At 34.4% G+C, this 15,790-nt stretch overlaps 1 protein-coding gene across 1 annotated transcript in view; it reads left to right on the top strand.

Moving 5' to 3' along the window:
- Positions 1-15,790, top strand: part of SPATA17 (spermatogenesis associated 17) — a gene marked incomplete at both ends in the record, with an annotated part of 210,323 nt that overhangs the window by 42,615 nt on the left and 151,918 nt on the right. Inside the window, one exon of the mRNA XM_081299767.1 lies at positions 7,421-7,524. Coding sequence (XP_081155893.1) covers positions 7,421-7,524 — 104 coding nt within the window. The remainder of the gene's footprint in view (positions 1-7,420; positions 7,525-15,790) is intronic.

Below are 15,790 nucleotides of genomic sequence, written 5' to 3'. Positions count from 1 at the left end.
AGTGTCCTTCTTTATCCTTCTTGATTAACTTAGGTTTGAAGTTGATTTTATTCGATATGAGTATGGCCACTCCTGCTTGCTTCCGAGGGCCATGTGAGTGGTATGATTTTTCCCAACCTTTTACCTTCAGCCTGTGTATGTCTTTTCCTATCATATGAGTCTCCTGAAGGCAGCATATTGTTGGATTTGTTTTTTTGATCCAGGTTACTAGCCTATGTCTCTTGATTTGTGAGTTTAGGCCATTAACATTTAATGTTACAATTGAGATATGATTTGTACTTCCAGTCATGCTTCTTTATTTATTTATTTTAGTTTGGCTAGTTTTACTTTTTGGTTATTTTCCTCCCCCTTTACTGAGATACCTCCTGCTGTTAGTTTTGGGCACTATTTTTCAATTCCTCTTCTTGTAGTGTTTTGCTCAAAATGCTTTGCAGTGCTGGTTTTCTTGCTGCGAATTCTTTTAGGTTTTGTTTATCGTGAAAGATTTTAATTTCATTGTCAAATTTGAAGCTCAGTTTTGCTGGGTACAGTATTCTTGGTTGGAATCCATTATTTTTCAGCGTTTGAAATACATTGTTCCAGGATCTTCTCGCTTTCAAAGTCTGTGATGAGAAATCGGTCGTTAACCTAATTGGTTTACCCCTGAATGTAATCTGCCTCTTTTCTCTCGTAGCTTTTAATATTCTCTCCTTGTTCTGTACGTTGGCTATCTTCATAATTATATGTCTTGGGGTTGGTCTATTATGGTTTTGAATGTTTGGGGTCCTGTAGGCTTCCAGGATTTGGCAATCCATTCCATCTTTCATCTCTGGGAAGTTTTGTAGAATTATCTCATTTAATATGCTGTCCATTCCCTTGGTTTGAATCTCTGTGCCTTCTTCTATCCCTATGACTCTCAAATTTGGTTTTTTTATGACATCCCATATCTCTTGAATAGATTGCTCGTGGGATTTAAGCATCTTTTCTGTGTTGACTATATTCTTTTCAAGTTGATAAACCTTGTCTTCATTATCTGATGTTCTGACTTCTACTTGATCAAGTCTATTTGTAATATTCTCGTTTGAGTTTTTAATTTGGTTTATAGTTTCCTGCAATTCTAGGATTATTGTTTGATTTTTTTTAAGATCTCTATCTCCTGGTAGAGCTCGTTCTTTGCCATTTGAATTTGTTTGTTTAATTCATTTTCAAAATATACTTTTATTTCTTGGACTTGCTGTCTCATGTCTTCTCTAATATTCCTTTCCATTCGAGTTAGGTATGCCTTGAGTTCTTTCCCTATCCCTGCTTCTGATGTTTCTATGTCCTCCTGTAGAATTAAGTTGTCTTGCATTGTTTGTAATCCTTTTTCCCTTGTTTTCTCATGCTGTCCACGTTACTTTCCAGCTCTATTTGATTGTCGTGTTTCTGCTCTCTTCTATAGATTTGTTTTGTTTCTGTATTACTCTGATGTCTCTCCTTTGGGTTGTTAAACTATGCCTGCTAACGTGGATTCCGCTGGGAAGGAATTCCGACGTCCGAGCTCCAGTGACGACACTACTCTGCTATGACGGGCCCCAGTCTCCTTGCTGGGGTGTCCTAATGGGGGGGTGTGACTGGACTGTCTCTGTTTGGTTTCAGCTCCCGGTCGCGGCAGGCGGGCGGTCTCCAGCCGCCCAGTATCACAGGCCGCGGGCAGGTGATCAGTCGCCAGCGGGCGGGTGTTCTCCTACCGCCCAGTTACGCGGGCAGTGGGTGAACTGTCGCCGGTGGGCCTGCAGTTTCCAGCCGCCCAGTCGCGAGGGCCTTGCCTCTAGTCCCCTGGTTTCTCCTGCTAGTCTTGGTTTCTCCTGCTAGACCAGATTTCCTCTGAGTGATGGTTCTCGGCAGTTCAAACTGTACTCTGGGCCTGCCGTTTGTTGGGTGTGGAGGGTGGCTATTGGGAACCCCGGCACTCTATTGTTTTGTTTCCCTTGTGGGGGATAGAACTGTACCGCTTCCTTCCCCGTCTGAAATCCCGTATTCAGCCCGGGGTCAGTGCGGGCTTGGCTGGTGGGATACCACCGTGTGGCAGCCACTTATCTCTTGCTTACCAGCTAATCCCTTCTCTGCAGCGCCACGCCTTCTGTAGCCGCGTGGCAGGCCGCGCGAATCAGACAGCCTGGATCTCCAGGGTCACACTGTTGGCTTTTGGGATCCCTGGCACTCTGTGGTTTTGATTTTTTCTGCTTGCCCCTCCCCCAGCGCTGGCTAGACAGGTTTTTTTTGGCTGCTGATGGGAGGGGGGGTTGAAGGTCAGGTGCCTCTAGTTTCCCCTCAGTCTTTATGCAGGCTCACTCTGATACTCCCTCCCCCGGAAAGTCTAGGAGAGATTTTATGCGAAATCTCCCTATGTATGGGGGCTGAGCTGAGTGACACACACCTGTTTTGTTGTTGCAATCTGTCGGAGAGTGGCGGTGGATACTTCAGCTCTCCAAGATGGTGGCCGCTGATTGCCTTAGTGGAGTGTCTCTTGTGGGGGATGGGACTGTACCGCTTCCTTCCCCGTCTGAAATCCCGAACTCAGCCCAGGTGTCAGCGCGGGCTTGGCTGGCGGGATTCCACCGTGTTGTCGCAGCCACTTATCTCCCTGCTTACTAGTTAGTCCCTTCTCTGCGGCGCCATGCCTTCTGTAGCCGCGGGGCAGGCTGCGCAAATCAGACAGCCTGGATCTCCGGGGTCACACAGTTGGCTTTTTCAAGTTTACAGAATTTTGAAGAGCAATGGATGAAATTGATGGTTTTCTGTGGAATTCCTTTTACTCTATAGTCCTTGTACATGTTAGTGATCCATTACAAATACTTAGAGAAACTCTACTGAATCTGAATTTCAAATAGTTTTTCACTATTATACTTAAGTTAAATGATTTGATTTGATTTTAGTGCCCCAAAATATTTTAGTTCAGATTGAAATGTTCACTTTAAGGAAAATAAAAGATATGAACAAGAAGAACACTAAAGAAATTGCAAAATACCATAACTTTAGTGACTTATTTCCCCATGTAATTATGAATCCATATAACAAAAAATTAAATCTACTGAAATTGATTTGGAGAGCAATGACTTACCACTTTATTTTTTACTTCTTGTGTATAAAATATAAAATATAAGAAAAAATTATTGACTTATTGATTTAGTACAAGCGGCTAAATAAATCAGATATGTATATCCATCTCAGCCTCTTAAACTATGTATAATCCTATTTTATCTTTATATTCCTATGAAATAAGCATGAACGTTTAGAATAATGACCTCCAGGATTCATTAGAAATATATAGGTAGATTTTTTTAGTAAAAAGATACTGAAGATCTCATATAAAACTGTATATTACCTTGTATAAATTCAGAATAAATAACTCATAGTCTTTTTCATAGAAAGACAGATACTTCAAAATGTCAGCCTAAGGGAAGCGAAAAAAGAGGGGTCATTTAGATAATCCTAAGCTTTTACCTGATGATGTTTCTATCACCATGTCAAATAATATTTCTTCTGTCCTCCTGCTACTTCAAATACCAATATCATTGTGAAATGTTTATATAGGTTTGTAGAGAAAGGATATATAAACAAAATATTAAAGAAAAGAAATGGTAAATGGAATAAATCTAAATTTTTCTGTTAGAAATATCTTACTGTGATTTTTGTAATTCTACATATGAAACTATATTTCATATGCAACATATATATACTTTTACGTACCTAGTTTTGATATAATGAGTAATACTGTGAATGAAAACTCATGCTATATTACTATTTTTTTACTATATTTTTAAGTTCCCTATCTGTAAAAATTTAGTAAAACCACTTTTCTGTGTTTATTGTATGGTGGTCTGAAATGGTTGAGTCATCTAAAAAATAAAATTATTGAGTATATCTGAGTCCTACTTCTATGCTCTCATATGCATTTGAAGCATTAATAACAGGTGGGTTATTATCAATGAATTTGTTTCCTGTCCTTAATTTTGGGCAAGAATACATTTTTTCCCTTTCAGTGGCATTACAATTATTATGAATTTTTAGGAATAAAAATAAACCCAAAGGAGAAAAATCTGTTCTATGAACAGATGGCTTTTGATATCTTAAGGTTTTTCCATTTGTTTTAGTGCTTAAAATAAACATTATTTATAAGACCACTTACATTTTGATGTTTCTTAATGAGGAATATGCATCATTGATTTGACTAGCTTAAGAGGTCATTTAGAACTTGCCCGTTAACAAGCTGTAATCTGCTGAGCACACAATGACTTTGTTTAAAATTATCTATTCAGAGCTGATCAATGACAATAATTGTTTTATCCAATCACTTCTGAAAGTTGCTAATTACTTTGAAGGACATGAATACCAGCCAATTTTATTATTATTATTTTTTAGAAACTGTTTCTCATTTACCTCAAAATTAAGAAAAAAAATAATAAAATTAATCTTGCCTTTTGACAGTACTTTTAAAAAATAGTCAGCTTATTCTGTAGTACTGGAATAGCAATAGAAAAATTAGCAAAATTCAGGATGTCATTGTGCCTATAATAGGAAGTATAGTATATAGTACAATTTCATCTATGTTGTATATTTTTAAATCAATTAAATATTGGTCACCCTGGGCTTTCTATAATGAAAAAATGTAACTAAAGAATAGGCACACTCGTTTTCTCTTTAAACAGTGTATTTGTAAGATATTAGTGAAAAAAGCATGGACTTCAGAGTGAGACAGATCTGGGTTTGTATCTTGACTCTGCCATTTACTCTTACTGGTTATGTGACCTTGAACAAATTACTTAACCTCAGTTTCTTCATTTTTAATGTGGAGATCATGCCCTATTCACAAAGATATTGTGAGAATTAAACAGTTAGCATAATACCTGCCATTTGGAAGGAGCTCAATAAATTTTAGGTCCTTCATTTCACTGATGGCAGCTTCTTCACCCACTCAGATGATCAGTTTCTTCCAACTCTTCTTACTGACTCATCTTGGACAAAGCCACTTAAAGATTGATTGATTGTACTTTAGTGCGAATGAGTTTTAATTTGTTACCTTAACCATCACTTACTTATTATGCCCTTTCATACCCAATTGTGAATGGATTTGTCTTGGAAAGGATTTTTTAACTGCCTTTCAGTAGATGTCTAGGATATTAGGTTATTAGAAAGCTGCAGCCTCTCCGGGTGTAGCTGGGACATTTCAGTTGCTGCTGGATTTGGAGAGGAAATAAGCCAGTGCCACTGGCTTTTTTTCTCTTAAGTGTGGGAAATCCTTCTTATTTTAGCACAAAATTTTCAGCCAATTACAGACATCATTTCTCTAAAATGGACATACCTGCTACTCTAGTATTACCTGATCACAGACCACAATTATCACTCCTCTCAATACCCCAGCATGCATCTTTGATGTTTTCTGGAACACTTCATCTTATTTTATTTATAATTCAGTGACATCTTTATGTCATAGGCAGTCTCTCCTTGAGTAATGTTTTGATAACCCAATATTTTTCTTATGCAACCTGAGTCACTAATATTGCTGAGGATGAATTTTCTACCAGCACACATGTTTACAAGTGTTCTCTTTTATAATCATGGTATAACACATATTTGAGAAAGGCATGCTGAAATACTTGAAGCCATCCAAACAGTTATGTGACCTTGTGCAATTATTTAACCTCTGTAAGCATCAATTTCCCCTTGTATAAAATCAGGTTTATTGTAATCTCCACTTCAGATTGATGCTATAAGATTAAATGAAATGAGCCAGGAAAATACTCAGTTATTTGCATGTATGCTTTATATATATGCATATTTCAGTTAATTATTCTTTTCCATTAGAAAGTGCTTCTGGTCAATTCCTCTTCTTTGTCAGCCATATTATGATTTTGGTCAAGTTAGGGAGAATTTCTATATTGAGTATTATATGAATTTAGAAAAATTGATTTTTAGTTATAGAGTTGATCTTTAAAATAAGATAATTTGAAAAGTTCGTATTGTATAACTTTGTTACATTGCATTGCTATATTATTTAGTTTACTTTCTAGAATTGGTGTCTCTGGTTCAATTGTACACACAGTTATTTTGTGTATCTTCAGTTATTTTATTCTTTCTCACGCTGAGAGGTTGACTAAAACACTTCCTTAAAATTTCTGTATTTAGTACATCAGATGTTATAATGATTATAAAATTTTGCCTTTTAAAGACAATGTCTTTAAAAACAAAGAATAAGAATTCAAGTAAATTCAGCATTCCACTTAGAAATATGTTAAGCTACATGTCTTTTAGATAAAAAAAAAAGTAGGCCTTGTCTCTCTATTATCCCTTCCTATTTAAAAGTAAAAAATATGTTTAGAGAACACAGGTATTGTCTCACTAGCAAACTGTGCTGAATTGGAAGTACTTCATATACTGCAGGAGAATCATTTATAACATGTCAAAATCACTGATTGATAATATTATACATTATCAATTTTGTTTTAAGTTGCCCTAATAGAGGCTGTGTTATCAAATATAGGACTTAAGGAGATTGAGTCTCATGATTGCTGGGGTTTTATCTAGGAGCCCTAGTACATTATCTTATACCTCTGACTGTCTTCTCATCTTAAAAAAACACACATTAATTATATTTTCTGCTAAAAATAAAACAACTTGCATTGCAGTAAAAGATTTAAAAAGGTGATAATTTTTAGTTTTATCTGATTGAAATTGTATTTTACTTCCTTCCCAATGCTGTTTTACAATGACTAAGAAAATGGATTCTCTGAAGCCTTAATTTGACTCCTGGATCTGTCACTAATAGCTGTGTAATTATAGGAAAATTATGTAAACTTTTTGGTAGTCATTTTGTCATCTGTACATCATATCTGAAGGAGTGTTCTAAAGTCTAAGAGCATAAGAAAACCCTAGAATAGTGCCTGGCACATAAGAACTCAATGAATGTTAACTGATATGGTTATTGATAAAGAAGAAATAAAATGCCATGATTAAGTTATAAGACAAAATTTTATTTAAAGATTTCAGTACCACTGAATTAAAAAAAACTCATTAAAATTTTTATTTCAATGAGACCAAATGCAGTCTTGAAGCCAGTTGGTTTTTTGGGGAAAAATTCCATTTGCCTTATCTGTACAAATGGTAGGAATTTGTAGGTCAACTTTTAAATCTTTTAATAACTAATTTAGAGGTTAATATTTTGTGAAATGATTATAACTATTTTAAAATAAATTGTAATAACAATTATTTTTGTCTTTCAAATATTTACAATTCTGCAAGTACCACCTATGTTTGCAACTTATATACTGTTATATTAGTGGAAAAGTCTAAGGCTTTATTTAATATGGACTTTTAGAAATAATTACGTTGGTTTGAAAAAATTTAATGTTTTCAATAAAAATTTTAAATGGTATATTTTATCTTTTATTTATATCTGTAGATTCAGAGACACTGGCGAGGCTATAGGATTCGGAAATACTGCTTTAATTATTATTATTTGAAAGACTACCTAAAAGCTGTTTCAGAGACCAATGATGCAATTAGGTGAGTAGTACAATCATTAATCTACTAGTGAAAATTTTGGAAAGATTATTCAATAGATATTAATCATTACTTTACTCAGAAATACTTTCTTTAACAGTAATATTTCAGGCAGATATTTATTGGTGAGATATATGATTCTATTTATCTTAAAAGTTTTTTATTATACATTAACATTTTGTAGAGACAAAATTAGATTACTTGTACATGTAATTTCTTGGTTCTATGCAAAATAGTTCAGTTTCTATAAAATTATTACATAGGAAGGTGCATTTTATCTGTACAGTGATATACAGATTGTTAAATATGCTAAGCTTCATATATTATGATAAACATGTTCAATAGAAAGAACTTACCTCTCAAAGAAGAAAATACGATGGAACATATTAAAATGTCTATCTTACTGTTAGTGTTTATTTTTTAAACACCAGGAAGTTAGTACCTGGATATAGACTATAGGATATTTTCTGTAGATTTATGCAAAATAAAGACATTGCAATAATAGTCAGTCAACCGTTCCAAAGCCATATGTGTTGAGTTTTCATATTACTGTACTTTAAAAATAGAGATTTTTTTCCTTTTGTGATATACTCTATTCTAATAACATAAAGTGACCATACAACTACAATAGATTTACATTAAATACAAATCATAATTATTAATAATTGGCATTTATATAGTAGCTTGTACTTTAAAAATGCTTCTACATGCATTATTTATTTCTTAAAGTTGGCAGTAATATGTTTAAAAAAGTTTTGTCTGAAGTCCTAAAGTAAGATGTGTGTGAAGATATATCTGAAAACTAAATTCTCAACTTTTAAATTTCTTGTGTGTGTTGTCTTTATAAATTAAGCATAGAAAATTCATTACGTTGATTTCTTTAGAAATATCAGTAAAAAGTTTTTGATAGCTTCAATACAGGTTTAGTCAATGAAAGAAGTAGGAAAACTAAAACAACAACAACAACAACAACACACCCAAATAAACAAACAAACAAAAACATGATCCAGAGGAGATTTCTGTTTAATTTCTTCTTGAGAAATCTAAAGCTTTGAAGATTGGTTAGTATCTGCAAATGGCCAATTCAAGCTTTTTCATTAAAAAACCTAGCAGAGTATGAGAGAGAAGAAATATGAGCTGGACTGAGGATTAACAGGAAGCAAGTGGGGATTATAAAACATACAACTGAAGGACGTATTCGCTGTTCGACTCTTGCAAGTGCCAACTCTGTACTTCAACAATCCCGAGTGTAAGCATGTTGGTAAAGTTCACATATTAACTTTTAAAATATAAAGCTATTCCTTAAGAAAATTACATCTCAGGGCCCTTATTTGCTTCACTCTAATTGAAACCCTGAAAGGAAGAAGTCCTCAAGGAGGTGAACAGTTAGTAATGTGGTTTTGGAAAGGCTTACATCTTCTGTTTGGAATGTATTTTCATTAATCCTTGTTTTCATTCTGAGGTTAGTAGAAATAATTCTAGTCACTAGAGAGTTTAGCATATCAGTGCTGACAGTTTGTTTTTAGTGATATTTTTATTACATTGCAAAGAATTTTTTAAAATTTCCATCTCTTGGAGTTTTTAAGACTAAGAGTGGAAGTTGAATTTAACAAATGATTCTCTATTATTCATTGGAATATTTTTTTTCATTTACCAATATGTATGGAGGTATGATCCTCAGTACTACAAACAGAAAAGTATATATTGGTAATACATACAGTAATGTTAAGCCATCAATGTGTTCTATGAATATATCCAACTGAGCCATTATTGAATTGTTCTTTTGATTTCTTACTTTATTATAATACTATTTCATATAGGATACTTATATGCACTTTTATTAATCATAATTGGTTAAAATTTTCTTGTATTGTAATCATTAGGTCTTGGCACCAGGTTTTTGCTATATTTATTAGATAAACTGAGTAAATTACATGGCATGGGTCTTACTCTTTATTAGAAGTTTAAAAGAAATGAATCATAAAACTCTTGTGTAACTAAAACCTTTTAGAGAAGATATATCTTTAATATTTCCAAACCTCCATTCAAGTTTTTATAACTGTTAGTAATCATTTATTTATTTATTTATTTATTTATATTGGTTGTTCAAAACATTACAAAGCTTTCATACACTTGATTCAAGTGAGTTATGAACTCCCATTTTTACCCCAAATACAAATTGCAGAATCACATCAGTTACACATTCACATTTTTACATATGCCATATTAGTGACTGTTGTATTCTGCTGCCTTTCCTATCCCCTACTATCCCCCCTCCCCTCCCCTCCCCTCCCATCTTCCCTCTACCTAATCTGTTGTTGTTCAGTTCTCTCTCTTGTTTTTCCCCCCTTTCCCCTCACAACCTTTTATATGTGATTTCATATAATTGAGGGTTTCCTTCTGTTTCCGTGCAATTTCCCTTCTCTCTCCCTTTCCCTCTCACCACTCACCTCTGTTTTATGTTAATCTTTTCCTCATGCTCTTCCTCCCTGCTCAGTTCTTAGTTGCTCTCCTTAAATCAAAGAAGACATTTGGCATTTATTTTTTAAGGATTGGCTAGCTTCACTTAGCATAATCTGCTCTAATGCCATCCATTTCCCTGCAAATTCCATGATTTTGTCATTTTTTAGTGCTGCGTAATACTCCATTGTGTATAAATGCCACATTTTTTTTTTATCCATTCATGTATTGAAGGGCATCTAGGTTGGTTCCACAGTCTAGCTATTGTGAATTGTGCCACTATGATCATTGATGTGGCAGTATCCCTATAGTACGCTCTTTTAAGGTCCTCAGGGAATAGTCCGAGAAGGGCGATAGCTGGGTCAAATGGTGGTTCCATTCCCAGCTTTCCCAGGAATCTCCATACTGCTTTCCATATTGGCCGCACCAATTTGCAGTCCTACCAGCAATGTACAAGTGTACCCTTTTCCCCACATGCTCGCCAGCACTTGTTGTTCTTTGACTTCATAATGGCTGCCAATCTTACTGGAGTGAGATGGTATCTTAGGGTGGTTTTGATTTGCATTTCTCTGACTGCTAGAGATGGTGAGCATTTTTTCATGTACTTATTGATTGATTGTATGTCTTCCTCTGAGAAGTGTCTGTTCAGGTCCTTGGCCCATTTGTTGATTGGGTTATTTGTTATTTTATTTATTTGTAGATAATTATTTAGTTTATTGCCATTAAAAATGTCCTATATTATTTAAGACATTGTAATTAAAATGTATATTTTGTTATTATATTTCATATTTTAAAATTTGCTTATTTAAATTTTTGTCTCTTCTCAAAATTATCAGACTTATATATTTTATTCTTATTTTTCAAAGAATCACTATTCACATTTTGTCTTTTTATTTACATTTGTTTCCTAAGTATCTTGCATTCATCTTTTAGAAATTATTTATTTCCCAAATAATACATGAGCATTGTATAACAACTGAAAATACAGATGACATAAAATAAACAAAAAGTCATCTATAATTCTATCACTCAGAAATAGACTCTATTAAAATTTTGTTGTCTATTCTCACAGATCTCTGCCACTTAGTACCTGTGTGACTGTGGGCAAATTCTATTTCCCTTTTCCTAAGAATTGCCTCCTCTAGAAAGTGAGGAAAATAGTAGAACTACTCCATAAGTTTATTATGAAATAAATGAATTAATATTTATGAAGTGCTTAAACAGTACCTGGTATGTTATAAGCTTATAGCTTAACAATTATTTTTCTTAGGACTTGTGGTTTTCCTATTTTCTATGTTGGATGAAGTATTCTTTTATGGCTAATCTACCTTCTCTATGGCTGCATTTATGTTTGTGTTCTGCAGTTTTATTACAATATGTCTTGTTGTTGATGTCTATTTAGCCTATCAGTTTTTTAATAGATATTATTTTACTCTAATATCTATGCACTCACCAGTTTTCAAACATTTTCACCAATTATCTCTTTATGTATCCACTCTTTTCCATTTTTAGTTTTATTTTTGAGCTCTGATGGCCTTCTCACTATTCTCAAAATATTTCATATAATTTTTAATAATGTTTCATGTATTTGTCTTTTTATACTTTTTCTGGGTAACTCTTATTCTTTTCTGGATTATGACTTCTTATCTATTTCTGCCTCATTAATTCCCTTTATTTAGCCCATTCATAGAGTTAATTTTGGTGACTATACTTTTTATTTCTGAAAGTACTACTTAGTCATTTTTTAAAATTTGCCTGATCATTTTAAAAATAATTGCAGGCTTTTACTCTTTTCTAAATTATGTTTTAATTTAATTTGAACAATAACACATTTGTATTCTGTATCTAATGTGATCATGTAATATTGTTCATTTTTCTGTATCATATATGGTGTTTTCCCTATGTATTTATAGTTAAAAAATTGAAAGATCATTGTGTACTGAACTTAATCTATAATCCTGTGGGGAAAAAATGGCACAATATTCCTCTTGAGAGTATTTATGTTTTCGTCTATTTTCTGTGTTAGTCAGATTTCTGTCATTGTGAAAAAATACCTTAGAAAATAACTTAAGATTTGGAAAGATTTATTTTGGCTCTTGGTTTCAGAGGTTTTTTTTTTTTTATTGATTGTTCAAAACATTACAGAGCTCATGATATATCATCTTTCATACATTTGACTCAAATGGGTTTTGAACTCCCATTTTTACCCCAAATACAAATTGCAGAATCACATTGGTTACACACTCACATTTTTACATAATGGCATATTAGTGACTGTTGTATTCTGCTACCATTCCTATCCCCTACTACCCCCCCTCCCCTCCCCTCCCCTCCCCTCCCATCTTCCCTCTCTACCTCCTCTGCTGTTGTTCGATTCTCTCCCCTTATTTTTTCCCTCCCCCTTGCCCCTCACAATCTCTTATAATTTTGTGTATCATTGAAGGTCTCCTACCATTTCCATATGCTTTCCCTTCTCTCTCCCTTTCTCTCCCCCCATTCGTCTTTGTTTACTGTTAGTCTTTCCCTTATGCTCTTCCTTCCTGTTCTGTTCTTAGTTGCTCTCTTTATATCAAAGAAGACATTTGGCATTTGTTTTTTAGGGATTGGCTAGCTTCACTTAGCATAATCTGCTCTAATGCCATCCATTTCCCTGCAAATTCTATGATTTTGTCATTTCTTAGTGCTGCATAATACTCCATTGTGTATAGATGCCACATTTTTTTAATCCATTCATCTATTGAAGGGCATCTGGGTTGGTTCCACAGTCTAGCTATTGTGAATTGTGCCACTATGATCATTGATGTGGCAGTATCCCTATAGTACGCTCTTTTAAGGTCCTCAGGGAATAGTCCGAGAAGTGCGATAGCTGGGTCAAATGGTGGATCCATTCCCAGCTTTCCCAGGAATCTCCATACTGCTTTCCAAATTGGCTTCACCAATTTGCAGTCCCACCAGCAATGTACAATGTACCCTTTCCCCACATCCTCACCAACACTTATTGTTGTTTGACTTCATAATGGCTGCCAATCTTACAGGAGTGAGATGGTATCTTAGGGTAGTTTCGATTTGCATTTCTCTGATTGCTAGAGATGGTGAGCATTTTTTCATGTACTTGTTGATTGATTGTATGTCCTCCTCTGAGAAGTGTCTGTTCAGGTCCTTGGCCCATTTGTTGATTGGGTTATTTGTTATCTTATTGTTTAATTTTTTGAGTTCTTTGTATATTCTGGATATTAGGGCTCTATCTGAGGTGTGAGGGGTAAAAATTTGTTCCCAGGATGTAGGCTCTCTATTTACCTCTTTTATTGTTTCTCTTGCTAAGAAAAAACTTTTTAGTTTAAGTAAGTCCCATTTGTTTATTCTTGTTATTAACTCTTGGGCTATGGGCGTCCTATTAAGGAATTTGGAGCCCGACCCCACAATATGTAGATCGTAGCCAACTTTTTCTTCTATCAGACGCAGTGTCTCTGATTTGATATCTAGCTCCTTGATCCATTTTGAGTTAATTTTTGTGCATGGTGAGAGAAAGGGATTCAGTTTCATTTTGTGGCATATGGATTTCCAATTTTCCCAGCACCATTTGTTGAAGATGCTATCCTTCCTCCATTGCATGTTTTTAGCCCCTTTATCAAATATAAGATAGTTGTAACTTTGTGGATTAGTCTCTGTGTCCTCTATTCTGTACCATTGGTCCACCTGCCTGTTTTGGTACCAGTACCATGCTGTTTTTGTTACTCTTGCTTTGTAGTACAGTTTGACCTCTGGTATTGCTATACCTCCAGATTCACACTTCCTGCTTAGAATTGCTTTTGCAATTCTGGGTCTTTTGTTTTTCCATATGAATTTCATGATTGCTTTGTCTATTTCTACAAGAAATGCTGTTGGGATTTTGATTGGCATCGCATTAAACCTGTAGAGAACTTTGGGTAATATCGCCATTTTGATGATGTTAGTTCTGCCTATCCATGAACAGGGTACATTTTTCCATCTTCTGAGATCTTCTTCTATCTCTCTCTTTAGGGTTCTGTAGTTTTTTTCAGAGGTTTTAATCCAAGGTTGGCTCCATTGCTTTGGGCCTGAGATAAGGCAAAATTTGGTGGTGGCAGGAACAATTATCAGAGGAAACTGCTCAACTCCTGGCAGTCAAGAAGCAAGGAGAACAAGCAAGGAATGGTTCAGGGACAAGATATAGAGGGTGCCAGGGAAAAGAGGAACAATTGAGAAAAAATGACTGCTGTGGGTTAGGGTAGGAGTGGGAGTTGCAGGCTTAGAGGGATTTTTCAGAAGCACAAAAGCTGAGCCCTGAAAGTTGTGTAGGAATGAAGACATTATTAACATGTCAAATTTCACTGGGATTGCTGCATGAAACATGATGGAAAGATTGACTAGGGCATATCCAGACAATGTAACTGGGGTTTTCCATACTGGGCATTTAGGCCATATTAAATTATCTAACTACTATTTTAAGAGCATTTGGAAAGAATTCCCCTTTTAAAGAGAGAGATGACATGATTATATTTTTTGACATATATGTTCAACTTTATTTGTAATGATAGTTACATTTATATAGTAAACTTTAAAATCATCTATTCATTTTTGCTGGAAAAGTATCACACATATTTAGATTATATTTTTACATCACTTTATTTTCAATTCAAATCACAGGAATAGGACTCAGTTTTGTTACCTTTTGCTGTGTGATACATAATATCCAATGAAGTCTAAAACAATAAACAGTTGTTTTCTCAGGAAATTGGGAGGAGCTTTGCTGTGCACCTAGGTTCAAGGACTCTCATGAGATGGTAGTCATACCATCAACTAGGTTTGCTGTTTCATGTGAAGGCTCAATGGAGAGGAAAATGCATTTCTAACCTTATTTACAGGGACTGTAATTCTCCTGGCTATTAGCCTAAGGTATAGATATTGGCTTCTTCTGAGCAAGTAAGCCAGAGAACGTGGGATAGCATTCAAGATGGAAGTCACATTTTTTTTTTTTTACAACCTAATATCAAAAGAGACATCCCATCACTTTTTCTCTATTGTCTTCATATGAAGAAAGAAACTACATCCATCCCACATTGAAAGGAAGGGAATTAAACAAAAGAATGAATTCCAGAGTGGGGATGACTGAGGCCATTTTAGAGACAGATTTCTACAGTTAGTAACTTGCATGTATTATTTCAACACATCTCATAATTTTCAACATTTTGCTTGGCATGAAAATTGACTTAGAGTTAGAAAATAACTTGGAGTTGGCAAGATTTATTTTGGCTCTTGGTTTCAGAGGTTTACTAGGACAATATATTTTGTTGTATCTTTTCATAATTATATTTTAAACTTTAGTATTATCTCAAAGTGATTATGATTTATCCTAACTAGGAATTAGCATTAAAAAAAATAAGGTCTGGATTTCAAAGACAATATGAAAGAAGTAGACCAGCCCTTTGTTGGTGGGCATGGTTAAATCATTTGTAGAAAAAACTTAGTAAATTATTTTATATCAGAATATGTTTGCATTTGTGTTATGCATGATACCAAATAACACTAAGTTTAACTTTAGTTCATTCTTTTGTTAATAGAAACAGTTGATACATTCTATAGTTAATATGAAAAAAATTATGTAATACATATGCAAGATTGTATTTTCTTAACCAAGAGTGGAACGATTACAAAGATAAATGGGACTGATTAATTTAAGGCTGAGTTTGCACTTGGTAGACATGTTCCTATGTAACCTCTAGCCTGATATGTGAAAACTGCCCCGGGTTATGAATAAGAAAATTATACAATGAAATTAAAAATTACTACA

The sequence above is a fragment of the Spermophilus citellus genome (genome assembly GCF_964194105.1).
Source record: "Spermophilus citellus genome assembly, chromosome: 6".
Classification (NCBI taxonomy): Eukaryota; Metazoa; Chordata; class Mammalia; order Rodentia; family Sciuridae; genus Spermophilus; species Spermophilus citellus.
The sequence above is the reverse complement of the archived record's forward strand: the minus strand, read 5'-3'. Positions and strand labels throughout refer to the sequence as shown.